Below are 19,905 nucleotides of genomic sequence, written 5' to 3'. Positions count from 1 at the left end.
TTTTTTTTTTTTTTTTTTTTTTTTTTTTTTTACCACGTTTAAACAATTCTTTCAAAGTGAAATAAATTATTCCTTTATGAATGAAATTCTGTGGAAGCAGGATTTAAAATCTTCTAATTAAAATTCAAGCAGCAAATCTGGAGATGAAGAGAAGCTATATTCTCAAACGAAATATTCTTTTTTAAATGTTTCGGAAGAACGGAACATTTAGTTGTAATTTGATAAATTATCGAGGAGGGTACGAAGAAACAGGGTATTCTATGATTGCATTGTAATTACATTTTCTCAGTTGTGATGCAGTTTCTCGGAATACGTGTAATCAAACGAAAATTGCGATTAATGGGACTGAGACTGATTATCTTCAGAAGTCGGGGTGCGATCGAAACGAGATGAAGGGATGTTCCTACAACTTGGAACAGAGTGCGAACGTGCGAGATATTTGATATTAGAATGGGATGCCTGTATTGATTAATACGTGAAACAATACACTTTTATTCAATATTTGTTGATAATAGCGAAAATAGAAATTCAGATAGCTCGATTCTTAAATTACTTACAAGTGTTAATCCGTCAGAAACGCGTCGCGATAATGAATCGTCATTACATCGTTTTTTAATGCCCTCTCATCTATCTCTCATCGTTTTTGCAATCATCGCCTATTGTTCTCCGAACACGCAGACGTATCCCGTTCATTTTGCGTCGTCACGAATCGCGTCGCGATTCATCGAATTTATCGAGCCAGAATCTGTCATGTATCCTCCCTCCTTTCCCATCCTCTCTCTTTTCTCTCTGTTTCGAACGAACGGTGGATTTGCGTCGAAAACTGGTTTCTCTTTCTCTCTCTCTCTCTCTCTCTTTTTAAATTATACCAGGGACAAATGTTTAGCAACGATTTAAGAGTAGGTTCGTGCGATACCTAGAGGAGACAACAGGAGACTCCGAGGGAGGTGTAGTAGGATAGTAGTGGTCGAAAGAGAATGAAACGTAAGAAACGTAGACATGATGGAAAGAGAGAAAGCGCGCGGTAGTAAGTGTCAGTTCTTTTGTGAGCATATAATACATCATCGATGCGGCGAGGGCTTTTAAGCTGTCCTGAAAATACCAGGCCGGCTGTACGAGTTATTAATGTCCCACCTCCTTATAAAGTACTCAATTTTCGTTCTGTACGGAAGAGAAATATTAGTCGTAATACGGGTACCGCCGCAACGGAAACGCTGCAGTATATCAGGCCGGGGGTGAAAATTACAGCGCCGACGAAGATGTTAATATCGGTGAACTTTATCGTTCACACGCGGGACACGCGGGACACGGAGGCACATATTGTTTTGACAAAAGGGTGGGCCAAGGATCCAACTTTATCGCGGATTTTGCAAAAGTGAACTCTTTTCTTCGAAAAGGTGAACTTTCTCTCGTGAACTTTCCCGAATACTGTAAATCACCGGGTTTCGAACTATCCTATGTAAAGATTAACTCGATCGATTTTGAACTTCCTTCTATCTTTTTCCATCATCGGCGATTATTGAATTCGAGGCAAAAACCATTGGTACGATAGTTTCCGTTATATTCAGGCCTCTCGTGAAAGTTTTATTCTTCGTTGTTCCATCGAATCGGAATTTTTAATTTTTTCGTAAACGTTCGTGCTCTTTTATTTTAAGGTAGTAGTAGTGGCTGAATCGGTGAAATTAAATCGACGAATTCGGGATCGTGTTTGAATAAGTCGAAGGAAAGGAAAGGAAGGTTTTACAACTTTTATAAAATATGTAGTTGTTTTAGAAAACTTGCTTGCCAGATTTTCCTCTCGAACTTTGCCAATGTAATTCTGAGAATAATATATCGTTACTGTAATATTATTAGTATATGCAAAAGTTTCAGATCATTTACGTTTTCGTAATGGTAACTGATACATAATTTTAGAAAAATAAACATATATTTTTAAGAAGAACGCTTATAATAATACCAATATCGTTTTATTCATTCGTGAAAATGTAGTGTATTTTCTCGATTACATATGTTCTTTAATTTTTAAAAAATTCACTTATTTATTTTATCACTCTTTTACGTGAATTCCATAATTTGTATTCTTTTGTTCGTGGTTTCTCAATTTTGTTTGGTCCCTCGATTCTTGTTAACCGACCTTTTTAATTCCTCAATAATTCCAATGGAATGGAATTTATATAAAGGCCAAGAATTTATCCAATATCAAAATACGATTATGAGAACGGGAAACAGGAAGTTTCATTTTCTTCACGAGCAGCACGTATCAATGGTCGCACGATTTCTATGAATCATTCACGGAGAGGAGGCACACAATCACTTCGAGTTATGCTTGCCGTATCTTTGAAGCTTCGTCTGCGGTTTTCTACCTTTACGTATCGTCCTTTCACCGGGATCTTTAATGTTGGAATCACCGAAGAATGAGACATACGCTTTAAGCAAATTTTTTATCGGATTTCTTTTGGCTTCGAATTCGGTCCCCTTTCACGTGTTTCAGTCTTCGGAAAGGCTTGTTTATAGCACCCCGTTGGATAACGTAAAACAGGAAATAGTTCCCTAGGGGCAATGTCGGACTTTTTTTTCCCTAGACATGATTGGAGTTGAGTTCTTCGGTTTATTCCCATCGTTTCTCGATCGTATAACAAAAAAACCTTTCATCTCGAAATTTTTTAACAGAAAACAGATTTATCCTCGTTTCATTTATTGTCAAAATTTAAATTCGATCTTTCATTTATACACGGAACGGATGATTTTATAAAGATTTAATTAACATTCAATGATATAATGTGGAGCTCTTATTCGTTTTTCGAAATAACGATGCATATCATTCTTCTTGATACTACCTATTAAACATCATACGATGGAACATATACATATATATATATAAAATAAACGCAGCATAGAAACTTGTCATTTTTTTCTTCCCTGAAAATTATTTCGAACAAGAAATAGATTTATAAGATGATCAACGTCCAAATATATTTCTTCAAAAAATTTATTTTCCTTACGAGGATTATTGAATCAAAAATCTCTAAAATTCGAAGTAATCACGCGTACTATTATGACAAATGCTTTTAAGCCTCGTCGCTTCGAATCCACAGGCGGGCCGTTTAAACATTTCCCCGTATTTATCGTAACAATGTTACATCATGTTGCGTCACATTGTTAATATAATTACACATCCTTAATCTCAATCCTGCCAATTAAAACGCATACACGGCGATTCATTCACTTCGCTCTCCCTTAAACCGTTTCCCGAGAAAAGAAATGAACTCAATTTTAAACGGTTCGAATAAATAATAACGCGCGATCGCTCGTTCAGAGGTTGATTAGCCGTGACTCGTGACTCGTGATTCGTGGCCGATCATATTTTTTTTCTTTTTTTTTTTTTAAATCGACAAAAAGGAAGGGAAGGAGCGACGCGTGCGAAACGGCATCGTCCGCCGTTTATATTTTCTCGGCCGCATGTGGTTCCGTGGAGATGCGGAGTTGGTGGTGACGCGCGTGCTTGAATTCGACTGGATTGGACTGCGCGCGTAAAGGCGCGAGCGCGCAGCCGACCAGCGGCTGGGGTGGCGATGCTTTCGATAGTGGGGGACATCCTTGTGGCTTGGGTGGGGACGGGAGCCGAGGGGAAAACTACGAGTGCTGGAGCACGCGGGTTGCCGAGAGACAGGGGTCGGCGCGATGGAAGGGGGTAGGGGTAGCTCTGAATCCCTCGAAACTCCAACGATGCTCTCTCTCTCGACTCAGTCCCGAAAGCAGAGCCAGAGCCGAGAGTACACTCGAAGCGTGTTCGTATCGCGTACCGCGTCGAGCTTTTCCATCTGCTCTCTCTCGAGTTGTCGTCTACGTCGCGTTACGTTTCGTGTCTCGTCTCGTGATGTACGCGTGATCTAGTAATCCGATCGATCAACAACGGCCACGGTTTCGGAGGGATCGAGCAATTGGAAGAGCGGAGATCGGCCAACTTTTCCTCCTTCTTCTCGACTCCTTCCAAGGATCGCGGTATCCTCGAGCCAAGGGATTCGAAAGATCTAAGTACGCTACGACCTTCGACTTACTTCGATTCTAGCGGAGAAGCGTCCAGAGACAATTCGTTCGGTTTCGGATAGCGAAAAAGGATCGAGTGCAACCATGTTTCCGAAAGGATTTAGAAAGGGTCACGAATGTGCCTGGAAAGAGCGGATGGCTGTAAAAGAGTGAACGTGCAGCTGAAACCGCTGGCTTGGTGCTCTTTTTCGAACAACAAAGCATTACCCTCTTTCTCTCTTTCTCTCGTGATATTTCTCATTCTCTCGCTTTCTCTCTTCCTCGCTGTTTCTCTCTCTCTCTCTCTCTCTCTCTCTCTCTCCCCCCCCCTGTCTCTCCCTCTATTTCTTTCTCTATCTCTCTTTTTTTCTCCATCAGGTTTTCAGGAATTCCGCTCTTGCCGGTGACAACGAAAGAGCTCGTCGATCGACTTTGCCGGGCACGTGTGTGCGTGGGCGTGATGATATTTGAACTCTCGAAGCCGTCAAAAGCCGGGCCCTTTAGCGGCCTGCTCTTTTGTTCCGAGCACACGTACTCGCGACAGGCATCTGGCATTTAATGGAGATGATCGTAGTTTTCCTTTGTCACCGAATGGATGCGTTTATTTAATATCCAACACCGTCCAAAAGGCCACGTGTCTCGACTACCGTATTCCTCCATTTTACATCTATCTACCATTTGTTTACTTTTTCCATCTTCAAACGCGAGTCATGATTTTTCGAAGAATTATGACTCATGCTGTGCGTATTTACGTATTTCTCTAGCTGTTCGTTTGTTATCGTTAAGGATTTTCAAGGAGCAATCGGGAGAAAAAGTTTTGTGTATCAAAGTCGCGTCCCAAACGTTGTGCGAACGTTATCGACATCGAAGAAATTATTTTCCAAGTGATTTTCCATTCTCTCTCTCTCTCTCTCTCTCTCTCTCTCTCTCTCTCTCTCTCTCTCTCTCTTTCCCTCTTTTCTTGTTAAACACAAGTTAATGGACTGTTTCTTCGACGGAAATGGAACAATTCGAGTGGTAGAGAGGGAGGGGGTTGTATACCGTATCGGAACAAAGCGAATGCACGATGCATATGCACAAGGGATTTTGCGTTGCCAGCTTGCAGACCGGTGATTAGAGGTGGGAATATACCGATATCAAGATATATGGCTTCCTTTCGCGAACTACTTTCCTTGATTCGTTCTGTGTTGTACATTGTTCCCTTGATTCGACGATACAAATCTATACATACACACGGCCGAACGCGTGTTTCTTTCTTTCTCTCTTCCTTTTTCCCTTTATTCTCTTCCTTTTTTTTTTTTTTAATTAGATCCCGTTTCGATCAATGCGAGCGACAAATAAACCAAGTCGATTTATTAACGTATATTCGCGAACGTAAAATACGTAGCATAATTGGCGCATAAATAGACGGGGAACGCAGGTGACAGTTGGTGTTTCGCCATTGTCGCTTGATTTTTTAATCTCGTCGAACCGAATCAACGCGAGAACGCGTATTACACGGGAAAAAATTTTTAATTAACATCCGACTTTTCAAACCTACACACGTTCCTCCGTTCGAATCGAAAAAAAAAAAAATACTAACGATCCACGGTTACGATCGAATTTAAATGGCCATATATTTTCATGGAACACGCGGATGATTTGTAGCGCGATCTAAATACGTGATTTGCGCGTGAATCGACAGAATCGGTTCATTCTGTTTTCCTGTTTCCGACCGACACCTCTTTTTTTTTCAGCCTCTATCGCGCGTAAAATCGTCGATCTGGGAAGCGAAACGTGTCAAAAGTGTCCCCCTGGCCCAGATTAGATTTTCTAGATGACGATTTGATATTATACGATTTCTTCTGATACGCGCGTTGGAGATTTTTTTTTTTCGCGTTGAACTTTTCGACAGAGAAGGCAGAGAGAGTTATTGAAGCTATTCCTTGGACGGTTGACTGTTAACAGACGGACGTTTAATACCACACGTTCGTCCGATATATAACTTCACTTGTGCGAAGATCTTCGAAACTTCGTTCGACCGCACTCGACGTATCGAATCGTCGGACGTGTGATCTTTTGCGAATAAATTTCGGGCATCGGATGATCGAATACCGGTTCTATCGATGCGCCGGTTCTTCGATTTAACTTACATCGCCTACAACGACGCTTTAGTGGGGAAGTTTAACAAGTCCGCTCCGTCGACGTTCCGCCCGAGGAGATTCAACTGGGCCCCTAAACTTCGATAATTGGCCGGGTACTATGCATTCAGTGAAATTGCATCAACCGCTTTGAAGCTCGTTACAAAGAAACCCAAACGAATCGTTTCTTTGTATCCCCTTCCCGAGTGAGCCAAAACGTCGAGTATTTAATTCGTGAATCGAGGAAATTCGTAGAGGGTGGTGGAGTTGGTAGAGGCGGAAAAAGAGAGAAGAGAGTGATGAATTGTTGGATCAGCGACGTGTTAACGTGGACCGATCGGTGTCGCGATATCTTGTAAAAAAAAAAAAAAATCTTGAAAACGGATATTGCAGAGTAGCCGGTCGAAACGATGATGGCGCGCGTGATGAGTGACGGGCGTTCGAGATCGAATTCGTTAACGGGGCATCGATGAAGCAAGATCGAGTGACGAAGTGACGAATCGGTTAAACGTCCGACTCTGGTTTCGAGGTGAACGAGAGGAGGACGAGAGTTTGGCGGGTTACGATGCGCGTGAAAAGTTGACGAAACCATGTGACGCGAGTAAAACTGGGGATATTACGGTGCGACAGCATAGTTGCACTGATGCTGGATTGTACGACGTGGTCGCCGCTCGAGTGGTTCTTTCGCCACGGATGACAGCCGGATGTTTTGAACAAGTGACAGTGTTACACCCCGACAGTTAAACTGGAAAAGGACCAGTGGATCGAGTGCTTCGGTGAGGATTACTGAGTACTGATAGAAATCAGTAGTGATGCCGTGATGGGCTGCAGCTCGGGATCCTTCTTCCTGGCTACGCTCCTCGTGGGTGGATTAATCTTCGTCCTCTTCTGCGAATCATCCCACGCAAGTACGAGTGAGTACGACAACGTCTTCAGTAGCCGCGTCGCGTTATTAAAACGATGAGACGGCAGGCGTTCACAACATCCTCGCAATCCTCTTCGTATCCGTTCAACGGTTCAACGGGAATGCGAGACTTGACCGAGACGTGGACGTCATTTGATATTTGGGCGAGGGATAGGATTTTCACGAGTTTCTAAACTGATGTAGGTCAATATTTTCGTGACACGAGAATACGTTGATGTTACGTTGAAATGATCGAAGAACGAATTTGATAACGGGATCTCGCGTGACGAAAGGCAGGGGACTATCCCCATCCATGGTTGACCATGGGAACTTACTTTGTCTCACTGCGTATTTTCAATCATAATACCGTTTATTGTTATAAAAACTATGCGTAACGTTTTCTTCGCTTTCAGACTAAACATCGTTCCGCGATGCTGAAAACATTCGAGAGACTCTATTTTCTATGTAAACTTTCCTCTCCCTCACTCCCTCCCCCCATCGAATTTCGAATCTCTTTTCAATCGGAACACCGATCGTCTCGTTTAATAATTTTTTTCGATCTTCACTTCGTCACGCGGAGAGTCGACGTTTTTTTTTTCTAAGTTTTAGACGGATTAAATTTTCGTTTTAATTATTCGAGCAAAATTTTGCCCGATCTCTAGCAGTATCGATAAAAATTTTTCCCTTCCATTTCTGTCGAGTCTTCGAGACGATTTCTAAAGCGGGTATGATAAAGGTACGCGTGTCGCGTTTATGACGCTGGTTGATCGCGGGAAATATAGGCTTCTGGGGAAAAAGATATCGCGGCAAGATAGAGGAATACAAGGATACAAACGAACGTGAATAGTACTTGCGAGGTAGCGAGAGAAAGCGGGGGACATGACGAAACACAAGGAAACGAAACGTGATGAAATGGCCTGTTTAGCCGGGATATACGCGACGCATCGTGAAAAGGCAGGAACGATACAACGGAATATAACCCCCCTTCTCTCGTACTTGCTTGTCGTATACAGCTTGTACGAGGCTGGTGGACCGTCGAGGGTAGAAGAGGGTAGGAGAGGGTGGCAAAGAGGGCGTGAACGGTGCGGTGGTTTGGCTCAAAGGACGTTGAAGCCAGAATGGGATGCGGACGTTGTCACGGTGGGTGTGAGATGGCTGATATTCTCTTGTTTTCCTCTTCTATTTCCCTTTTTTTCCCCCTCTCTCTCTCTTCTCCTTCCTTCCNTTTTTTTTTTTTTTTTTTTTTTTTTTTTATATTAAGGAGAACTCCCTTTCTATCTTTGCTTCGCCTTCATTTTGGCCTTTCTCGTCTGGTTCCGCTGTGTAGACGACTAATGTTCCCTCGGTGCGCTTGTCCTTGTTCATTTCCTCGGCGGACAGTTGGATTAAACGGAGACGGATAATATTATAATTATTCCCGGGATACCCGACTCCGTCTCTGTAGAGCTTTTATTGCGAGTTCGTATAATTTCAATATCGATGTTGTTGTTCCGCATAATATTTTTAATTTATACGGTGGAAAAGCATTGGTTGCTCGCTCTTTTCTGTTGTTCTCTTCTTGTCGATTCTTTATAAAAATTGAATAAACTCAATGTATACAATTTTTATCAATTCCTCGGTTTTCCTCGGTTGTTAGTTCTATCTTTGTTCTTTTGTTTATTTTTTTTTATCTTTATCAGAATAGTATCCGATTAAGTTTTCAAATTAGATTTGTTTGTTAAAATAACGTCAATTAAAGTTTAATCAATTTTGTGTCGCATTGTATTAGTAAAAAAAAAAAAAGAAAAAAAGTTTCTTTCCACGCTATTAATATGCGTGAAATTTCTAATTTCATGAACACGTTCACGCGATTTTGTTCTCCTTCATCTCATCTTTCTGTCCATTTTCCATCCAACGACGATGCTTTTAAGAAGACGTAAACGGTAAATGATGTCGCAGTTATTTTCATAAAAAGAAATAGCTACATTTACGTCATTCTCTAGCGTGTTTCTGTATTATTATTTCCAATGTTGGCCGACCACGATGTTGCTTCTATGTATTCTTGAAAAATGTTTGTGGACAGTTTCTTTTCACATCAATCCTTTGCATTTATTCTTCGTGAGCAATGCATTACTCTCTCTCTCTCTCTCTTTCCCTCCCGTTCTTTTCTTGTTTCCCAACTTCCACTCTAAAATTTCCTCCATCCCCCGTTCAGAAGCGTAATAACTATTCTTATTTGTCGACGAATCTTGTTTGCCCCCTTTCCTTTTCTTCTTTTTCTCTTTTTTCTTCTTCTGGTCCACCCCCGCGCATATTCTCAGGATGTTGAATAGGTTTCTGAAGGGCACTCGAGTCCACGTTTTCGTCCAACTTTTTGGGTCAGTTTCGACTATCACCCTCTCGCACGACAGATGCTTGCAATAAAAGTTCGCAAGCCCCTTTTCTCGGTTTCGTTTACCTGAACGCACCTGCGATCCGTAACTTTTTTCTTCTTTTTTTCCTTTCCCAATCCAACGATTGACTTTTCGCGAGATTGATGATCCTCGCGACCAACCCTTATTTATTTTTCTCTTTATCCCTTCCCTTCCCTCCCCTCATCGAGAAATCGAATTCCTTTCACCGACGGGGAAAATTTCGAGAATGAAACGAGTAACGAAACGGGTAACACAGTTTTCCTATGCCATCGTGTGGAGAGATGAATCCGTTGAAAAAACAATAATAACGATAACCGAGAGGGGAGCTTATGGATAATACATAGATCACACATAGATCGCCGATGAAAAATAGCTTCACGTTCAGAAACAATTTCCTGCAAAATATTATAGATCTAATAAACTTCGAAGCTTTGTACTCTCAATTTATCGGGGCTTCAACTCGTGAACGACATCGGCATTTGCGCGAGCAAACGTTTCACGTTTGGTTTCTGCGACGGATACAATGGGAGGGGGGATTGATCAAATTTTGAATTTTTTTTTTCTCCCCCTTTCGCTCCATCCTTCCGCGACGCGACACGATCAGACACGATCGGATCCCGCGGTCGGCAACCCGGTCGAATTACGAAATTATCGAGCAACGGGGCACACTTTGCTGTCGTGTCTGGCTTGTTTCGTTTTATTGGCGTTTGCTCGTTTCACCGTGAACACCGATATTACGCATTAGAGATCACGTGGTGGTGCACCATGGGTGTGCGAGCTGGTGGACTGTGTTGACGCGTTCGTTTCGCAAAACCATCGAGGTTCAATCGAAACTGGCTTCGATCGATACGAACCGCGTTTCCATGGAATTATGAGCATTGACCCCCGGGATCGGGATTTTATTTGTTTTCAAGATTTATTTCGAAAATCCCGTTTCGGCTAGCGTATTATAAGCGTATAACGCCGGCATTACGTTGCATCTCAATCGTTGCATGAATCTTCTTCGCTCGGCGTTGATTCTCGATGAAACTCGTGACTTTCGAGGGTGTGTACGTCTCGAGCGTTACGAATAAGTTATCGATCGATCCTCTGATTAAAATGCGAGGGAAACGCATTCGAAGATTTCGAATAGTAAAATTTTGTCAACTCTTTCATTTGTGTTTTTTTATCCTTTTTCAAGATGAAGGGATTTTAATCATTCTGACACGCGTAAAATTTGTTATAATTGGTAGATTAAACCTCGTTGTAGACGAATTGAAAATTGTAAAAGATGGTAAATCTTGCCATCGTGTCAAGGAATTGCAATTAATATTCATTTAAGCGAATAAGCTGCGAGGCAGCGCGGTAGTAGTAGCTGCGCTCGCCCGATTCCTCCTTCTTTTCTCCAAATATTCTCGTTGCAATCCGCGTTGCGCGTGGTTCTCGTTTACGCGGAAATTTCGTCTACGAGATCATTATGCAGATGTAATAAAATACATGGAATGCTTTTCACGAAATTAATTACAATAGTTTAGTTAACGATGAAACCCGTTGTATCGTGAAACGTATTGTTGTGTCACGATCCACTATATGAAACTAAACGTGCTTAATTAGCATCTGGAATTACGAATGTCAAACATTTTATTTTCCCTTAATAATGACAACTCATTTAATTAACGCAACTCTTTTTTATTTACTCACTTATTAAAAGAATAAATCATATATATATATATGTATATTTCCCAATTGGAACAAGATTATTCCCCGTATCATCCCTGAAATTTCTATTCCCTTGAATTATTCTTTCTAACAGATTATTAAATATTAATCGGATCGTAATTACGAATTCTCAGATCCATAAAAGTTGAATCCATTATTGTTGGGAGGAAACATTTGTGAAGGGACGTGTATCCTAAATCTGAGTCCCATTAAAATACAATGCCAAGGCTGATACGGAAGGTGAATCATTCGAAGATATCGAACCGGCCGTTAATGGTCAAGGATTGAATGCGTACACACACCGAAACGAGTATCACGGGTCGAATTTGTCGCTGCTTCTCTCTCCACCCATCCTTTTAAATGTCTCTGCGTCAGCGTTGGCAACAGTAGCATTTCCCAGACTGCTTACCATGCCGATAAAAGCAGTGTATCTTGTGGATACGAAGGAAAAGTGCTTTTAGACAGCCAAGGGAATTTAGCTCGGGGAAGAGCGCGATAGGCATTTCGAATAGGCGAGTTGATAACACACGTACCCAACGCTTATCAATTTAATATTCGTTTCGCGAACAGATGTTGATTCGGTGATCCGCGTTTCACGACGATCTTACGTCAGAACCGATTCTTCTCGATTCTTCTTATTGAGAAAAGATCAACGTTCTTTACGCTCTACGTTTCTCGCGAAATACGTCGAGAAATCAGGGTAAACGCGAAGAAAGAGAACCACGTTTACTACTTTATATATCTGTCCTTAATGTTGACGATTCGTTCGATAAAGGGTGTTTTAAAGGTGTCGTGGCAATCTCTAATTTTTCCACCTGGATCTGTTTTATCGCGTTATTAACGATGTCTTTCCCCCTCCCCATCCGCGTATCCGTCGTAAGCCTAGTTGTAAGGGTGCGCAGTTTCAGGCAAAGTCTTCATCGGAAACGGGGACTGATCCGATCATTTATTTTACGGGAAGACTCATTTCTCGTACATTACACAGGGCCAAGATTTATGTATTTTCGAGGATAGAACTGTGCTATCTGCTTTATGACTCGGCAGATGAACGGAATGGCTTCCCCATTCCCCTCGCGTTACCACCACCCACCTATCGTCATCCACCGTCCTATGTACTCCCAAAGGAGTCCTTTCTGGCAACGACCGCCGTGCCGCCAAAGCATCGACAACTTTTAATGCTCCCTTTTGATTTCCCTTCTCTCTCCCTCCCTCTCTCTCTTTTTCGCTTGTTCTTCGGCCTCGTGTTTCTTTTTTTTCTTCCACCTTCCCTTTTTTTTTAATTGGTTTACGTTACGTTGTTCGCATCTGTCGGGAGTGGAGCAACGCGAGAGTGACAAGAGCGGTGTTGTAACAAAGCTAATTTTCCGTTAGATCGTCGAGAAGAATCAACGCTAATAATACGTAACGTTTCCCTTGTTTAATAGACCGTATCTCTGTATCGAGGAACGGAATTTTTCACTTCAGTTAAGATACAATTTCATCGTAACGATCGCGCGCACTTTCGAGCGAGGAGAATTGATGGAATACGCTTGTGTCGTCCTAGTTAGTTGGGATATGAATCCCCTGCTCGACTCGTCATTTTTGCTGACACTCGCAAACCTCGGTCACGGTTCAATTCGAGATTCAGTGATTGATGTAACGATCGTTTTGTCTTTGTCTCTCTCTCTCTATCGATCAGCACGCGCGAGATACGTATAATTTCAAGGGAATTTGTTGTACGTAACAGAGAACGATAAACAGACAATATGGAGAAAGATTTAGCCACGTTTTAAACGAAAAAAGATATTCCTGTTTTCTGTTGCTCTTTTTCCGTAAAACAGAAAAATTATTCTCTACTTTTCTTCTTCTTCTTCTTCTTCTTCTTCTTCTTCTTTTTCAATAACGCAAAAGCAAATCTTTCTTTTCTACGAATTCTTCGCAGTCAAAGATATTTCGTTTGAAATTGTAGATTCTCGAGACGTTACGAATCAGCTTTGGAAATGATTACGACTAAACGAAGGCAACGAAACGGATATCGCATCTATGGTAATCTGACGCGTTAGCGGGAAGCGTGGAATCTTCCGTGAAACGGCGTACAAAGGCGTCTCTTAGCGGTAATTTTCGCAGAATACTCGATAAGATCCGACGAGCTTGCAAAGCTATGCGCGCTAATAAAATAGCCACTTTTGATCCTTTGATCCGCGCGATTTCGATGGGGGAAGGAGAGGGGAGGGGGGGAAGGCACGGGGTGCAAATTCCGGGCGGTTCTTAGTCGAAATTCCTGTGACCGTTCACAGATCCGCCCCGTCTTTTATCTTGAATCTTTCATGAAGATGCAACGATCCGCGAATGGTCGAACGGATACGTCGATGCGCATCCGCCCCGTGATAAGCAAGTTCCCTCTGTCATCCATATCGCGTCTGCGGGGGGTAGGGGTAGGTAGGGTATGTATGCGTTCCGGCGCATCAAGATAGAAGTAAATATTGGATCTACGACGATCGTTTCCCTCGATCCCTTTCCCTTCCCGAGGATAGATTTACCATTCCCCTCCCCGTTTTATGTAACGATGAAACCGCGATCGATCGACGAGCGCAACGTTCGAACACGGGCAGGTATTATCTATCGGTAATGATGGCGCGTGCATGAATCGATGAAGAGAGAGAGAGAGACAAAAGAGGGTGGGAACGCGGAGGGGAGGACGAAGAACACAGCCAGGAGAACGTAACTGGACAGAAACGGACCATCGCATTATCGTTGCATTCACGCTCGGACAAACTCGTTCAATCGTTATGGATAAGCTATTGATAGAAGAGAAAATGGTTAGTAACTCCCTTTCTCGTCCCTTTTTCACCCTCGACCGCTCTCTCTCTTTCTCTCTCTGCCTCCCTCCCTCGCGAACGGAAATTCGTATATTTTGACGTCATCACATGAACAACCGAGACCGGTCCATTTGTAAAATGTTTCGCGCTGGAACATTTCGCCGGGAATGTTTGGGACGAAATCGAATCGGTAACAGCGTTGCGCCGTTCCGTCGAAACGATTTAGCGTAGCCGGTTGAAAAGCTTCAGCCTCGATTTGTTTCGCCGAAGTCAAACACTCTGTTTTTCCATTGGAAGGTTTAAAAAAACCGGCGTATAAAACGGCGCGTGTTTTTCTTTCTTTCTATTTTTTTTTTTTTCTTCCTTTTTCTCCTTTTTCCCCTCCTCACTCCCTCTCCTTTTTTTCTCGCTCCCTCCACTCCACTCCACTGTTCTCGTCCCTTTTCTTTCGAATGCGGCCCCCCATTCTTCGCAATAATATTCGCGTTATCGCGCGTTACATCGTGTCGTATTAATGGGGTTACCCATTCGCCCCCTGTTGGCGAATATTTAAAGCCGATTCAACTCGACACTCGCTTGGATTTCTCCGTGTCTCCCGCTGCGAGGTTACCGTACCACGGAGAGACAAAAATACGCGTAGACGTAAAACCTGATTTACGCGCCACATTTAGCACGGGAATGCGTCGCGAATAACCTAGGGGGAGAAACTGTAAAAAAGACGTACGAAGAAAACCTTCGTCCGACGCACACACGTGTCTACGTAGCTCTCCTCCATATCCTCTTGTTCCGCCTCGAGACCTTTCTCTCTCCCTCCTCCCCCCTGTCTCTCCTCGAGACAGGAGAAGAAGGAGAGAAATCGCTTTTGGAAATCGATGTGGTTACGTTGGTCGCGTTGGGTGTGTCGGTATTCGTTGCTCGTACATCGATTGACCGGCTTTCGAGACCGGGAATACGCCTAATGGACTGTTTCCGGTATCGCGATTGACTTTAATTATGACCCTCGAAGGAAAGGAAAAAAGAAAGGAAGAAAGAGAGAAAGAAAGAAAGAAAGAAAAAAAGAAGAGAAGAGCACGACGCGCCTTGAGCGGTGTGGGCTATTAAGCTTAATGGTCGTGCTAGGGGGAGAGTACAATGAGACGTTAAAAATAATTGGTTAGAAAAGCGAAGACTGTCTTCGCAGTCGCTGCGATTGTCCGTTATCGTTCGTCAGGGTGCCGCGAACAACGTGGTCGAGAACAAGTGGGAATAGTATCGATGGAAACGAGAAACGGAACGAACGAGGAGATCGATTAAATCGTATTCCTTTTCACAGTTCAATTTTGCATTTCATTCCCCCGTGATCATTTGCGTACTCATTTGCGGATTGAAGATCGTTTTTAATTTGACGTTCCCCTCCCCTCTGCTTCCCTCCCCCCTCTCTGTTATTCGCCGGACATTCTCTGTGTACTCGTTATCGCGTTAACTCGTTATTGCGTCGAGCTCGTTGTCCCATTTGATCGTGAATTTTAATACCGCCGGGGGAAAATCAATTTTGCATGAAAGTGGTACGAACGTGTGTGTGTGTGTGTGTGTGTATATGTATATATATATATATATACGCGCGTGTGTAACCCGTCCCAATCCCGACCGAGGGGGTGTAACTTTCACCCAACCGTGTTTCGCCAGTATAGTATTTTCCTTGAGAGGAAAACAAACGCGCGGGAGGCCCGGGACTGTACAAGTGTCGCGCCTCTGCAACAAATTTCCTGCGGAACGCATAATGCGTCCGATACGATGACGTTTGCACAATCGTTTAAATAACACCCTCGGAAACATCGAGCGCCACGTACTTGACGATAAATAACATTTGTACCGGCTACCGATTCTCAACGGCCGGCCGTTGACATCGTTTATTTTTGATTAATTGGAAAGCTCGCGTCACCGTCACGTGTTCCCCAACAGAGCCGAGCTACAATGCAATTCGATTCGACACAGTTTCCATTTTTTTTTTTCTCTCTCTCTCTTCTCTATATATGACGTAGTACGCCCGATTGATCTCGATTTTCGAATCGTTAGACGTTAAAACTACTTTCTCTCTTTCTCTCTCTCTCTCTCTATAGCGGATAGATTTTTCTCATTTTTCGTTGTTTATTATATAATATTCTTCGTTAATCCAATTTTGGTTGATTCGTGTTTCATTTCATTTCGAGAATGTAACGAGCATACGTGAAAATATTTTTATCGATTGTGTAGCCGATTTTCACCGATTGTTCAGCGTCGTTTTACGCGGTGCTAGACACCAGGGATTTTCGCAGAGTTCCGCTTGGTTTCAGCCCGGGGAACGTGGGGGTCTTCGTATCCCAGATGTCCACATCCCGAGAGATGACGGGGGGTTCGGGGAATCTCGCCGGTTTCACTGAATTACGCGATCTCTGATATCGCCAGATTTGCGAGATGGTTCAGAACCCCAAGGAGTCGTAGAATCGTTGGAACCCTCTAGCATTCCCGATAGCTACGAAATCCTCTTCTATCGCGTTCTTTTTTTATATTTATGTCGGATTTTTTAAAAAAATTCGAATTTTTACGATCGATAGAGAGAGCTTTATCTTATTTGTCTTTTTTTTTTTTGCAAGTGAACAAATAATTAATTCCGTTTGCGTTTTATACTCTTGTACAATAATCACGATTTTTCATTAAAAGTTTTTTAACAAAAGGCAATCCTATATTTTAAATAATTTTTTTTTGTTTCTCACGTATATATATATATATATGTATAGTCTATGTAGAAACGAATTTAATATTTTTTATCTTCTTCTTTAACGGCAACAAAAGGCATTCTTTATCGAGGATAAAAGCTTTCATTGGCGTTTAGGTGGTGTATTCTTTAATTAGAATACGAGCCACCTATAAATTGGGCATTGCCGGCGAAAGAAGGAACAGGGAACAATTTCATCCGAAATTACTCGTACGCGCGAGTGGATAGTCGCATTGGGAAAGGAATTTATTGGATTGCGGAAAACGGTCGATTCGTTCGTTTTGTCGCGAGAAGGTCTGCGAAAGGGTCCACGCAGGCAGGCCCGGATAGGGTTAGCATTGCCAGTTAAAGGTATTTATCCTAATTGTAATTGCAGACTTACGAATGCTCGGTCGATGCTCTTTCTTTGCGTTGCATCTCTCTCCGTCCGCCTTTCCCTTTTCCACTTCGGAATCGCGGCAGTGGAAGAACCTTTCCGTCGTCCCTAACCGCAACCACGGAGAGAAATAATGAAAGTTTAAGCGTTAGGGAAGTTTCGGATCCGGATGGATCGTTTGTTCAAGATCTTTCTCGAGCGAGCTTTCTCTATAGCTTCTTGAACGAGAGATTCGATTGTGTTAGAAATAATGGCGTTCTCATCGAGGAAAAGTTGGATGGAGCCTCGCCACCGCGAGAGAAACTTGTTGGCCAAACACGGTATTAAGGAAGTAGTAGTTGCCCGATAAATTGTCATCGTCATTGTCCTCGTCCTCCTCCTCGTCTTCGTCGACTGTGACGCGTTGGTTACCCGTGGCGCAACCGTGTCATCAAACCGAGTAATTTGCATTTAGAAAATACCTTCCCCTCTCTTCCCTTGAACCGACCCAACGCTAATCTGATTTCTTCCCCATAAGCGGGAGTTTTTAACTGGCGCTCGTCACGCCGCGCCGTAACCACGTCCGGAGGAGCTTTCCGTTTCATCCGATTTCACGTCACGGGGACACGTTTGCAATTACACGGTTCGTTTGTACGGCGATCGTATCGCGTTAAACGCGAACGCCTTAAATTTACCGCAAGTTCCACGCGACGCTTTCAATGTCAACCCCGACACGTATCTCGCTTCGTTTCCTTTGACCGCGAGCGAATTTACTAGTCACGTACACACACACATATACACGTATATAAATGCAACGATTTTACGATCGCCTCGAGTGGTTGACGTAAGTAATTACAATCGTTACAGCGTTGATAAATCGTCGCGAGTGTATCGTTGCGTGTCATTAATACGAATCGAATAGTAATCCCTTACGAATGTGAAAAATTAATATTGTCTCGGAAGATGGATAACCCGATTTCATCTCAAATTCAAATCACCGACACGTATATTATACCGAGGAGGAACTTTAACCACCACCAGCCGGAAACCTGTTAATACCGTCCATTTTCGTAATCGCGAAACGATAGCCCCGTAAAGCTCCGTTATTCGTCCGTTTGTTTCCTTATGGCATCGCCGAACGAAGAGAAGGAAATAACGAGATAGAAATAAACGCAGAAAATGGAATCCGTCATCCGTCCGAGAACGTCTGAGAACGAGATCGTTCCGTTGGAGCCGGTCGCGGGATAGATAGAGGTTCTCGAATCAAGGAATTAATCAAGGTGGCGGGCCGAGGAGAGAGAGAGAAGAAGTTCTCTCGCGTACAACAGTGCGGGGGAAGGGGGGAGCGCGAAGACGAGAAGACCGAGCCATTTTGCATGTTCTTGTTGCGCGCGTGCTGTATGAGTTATGGGAACTCCGTAGCGCCGTTTCTGCTGCTAATGCAATTTTAATGTATGCTTCCGAATTAATGTTGGGGAGGGGGGCAAGTAATGAAACTTTCCAACGCGTTTCAACATTTTTATTATTCGAAACACCCTGTTGTTTGTCACGCGCCCAAATTTCCTTCGAGTCCACGTTTATATATTCTCTTCTTCAACTTTTCCTTTTTTTTTTCCTTTTTTCTTTTTTTTTTTCAAATATCCGTATACGGGGGAATTCCACGCAATCCCACGGTCGTATTATAATTGTTCCGTTAATTGTTAGGAGAAATCGAGTTTCGGCGGCGAGCATAAGCGAAATAGTTTTCCGTTTTAATTGATTCACCATTTTACGTATTTTTCCACCTCGAAGTAAACGCGCAATGCTCGAATCGAGTTTTGTTCCGTGAGAATATATTCATTCGTTTAACCGAAAGTTTGAAATTAATTTGTTGCACGGTCGTATATACACGCGCGTCCGCATACGTGTACGTACACGCGCGCCGTAACTTATCCACGTAAAAGTCGTAAATGAATAGTATACGTATTTGTACGCGGAAATATTAATTATAAACGATTATAAAGTTTGGCCGAGATAGCTTATATTTTTCGTTTATGATGCATATATATGTGTATGATGTATTTTTTTCTCTCTCTCTCTCTCGTTGTTTTTTGTTTCGTCCGGTTTTAGAAATTGTCCTAGTAATTTGCAGGAAAGCAGAACAAACAAGTGGGAAAGTTCTCGTTTTGCCACGGCGGGCAATATTGTCCCACGGAAATAGAGAATTCTCTCGTCGGCCAAGTGATTTGTCGTAATTACGGATTTTCGCTTACCCTTTTTTCCCTTTTTCCTTTTTTCCCTCCCTCCTTTTCGCCTCTTCTCCACCCTTCCCCCTCATAACACGATCTCAACTCGACCGGATGTAATTCTGGGTTAAAGAAAAGCAATAAAACCGGGCCCCGATAACGTGTTTATCGAAAAATAATAAGAAATTTTCTATGGATTCTCGAAGCTGGACGATTGGACGCGTTTCACGAACTATGAGGATGGTTCTCATCCTTTTACATAATCAACTTGTTTAGTCTGTCGTATTACAACCGTGAAACGTGTAATTACCAGCGCGCACATACACTGGATATTGTGAATTCGATATCATTGATATTGATTAAACAGTAATGTTACTTTAATATCAATTTGATATTATCCGGGCTTTCAATATTAATTTATTTCCGCGTTACTTTGGATAATGCAGTTGATTTGACCTCTTGTCCCGATGGAAATTAAAATGCACTCGAAACGATATTACCGTTTATTATTGTTTTTACGTGAACGACGATCGAAATTGCTTAATATGCGATTTTTTTTCTTTCTTTTTTTTTTTTTTTTTTTTTTTTTTTTAATAATCCTTGAACCGTAAGATTGTTTTTAACGCGATTCGAAACGCATAATACGATTCTT

The 19,905-nt window shown here is 42.6% G+C and overlaps 1 protein-coding gene across 2 annotated transcripts in view; it reads left to right on the top strand.

Annotated features, from left to right (window-relative positions):
• Positions 1-6,550: 6,550 nt before the first annotated feature.
• Positions 6,551-19,905, top strand: part of LOC122718400 (hemicentin-2) — a 297,858-nt gene continuing 284,503 nt past the window's right edge. Inside the window, exon 1 of one of the 2 annotated variants that reach the window (XM_043943410.1) lies at positions 6,551-7,060. In XM_043943410.1, coding sequence (XP_043799345.1) covers positions 6,967-7,060 — 94 coding nt within the window. In that variant the 5' untranslated portion in view covers positions 6,551-6,966. The remainder of the gene's footprint in view (positions 7,061-19,905) is intronic. The other variant, XM_043943409.1, reaches the window with a different exon arrangement.

The sequence above is a fragment of the Apis laboriosa genome, unplaced genomic scaffold (genome assembly GCF_014066325.1).
Source record: "Apis laboriosa isolate Shangri-la unplaced genomic scaffold, ASM1406632v1 scaffold63_cov154, whole genome shotgun sequence".
NCBI classification, from domain to species: domain Eukaryota; kingdom Metazoa; phylum Arthropoda; class Insecta; order Hymenoptera; family Apidae; genus Apis; species Apis laboriosa.
The sequence above is the reverse complement of the archived record's forward strand: the minus strand, read 5'-3'. Positions and strand labels throughout refer to the sequence as shown.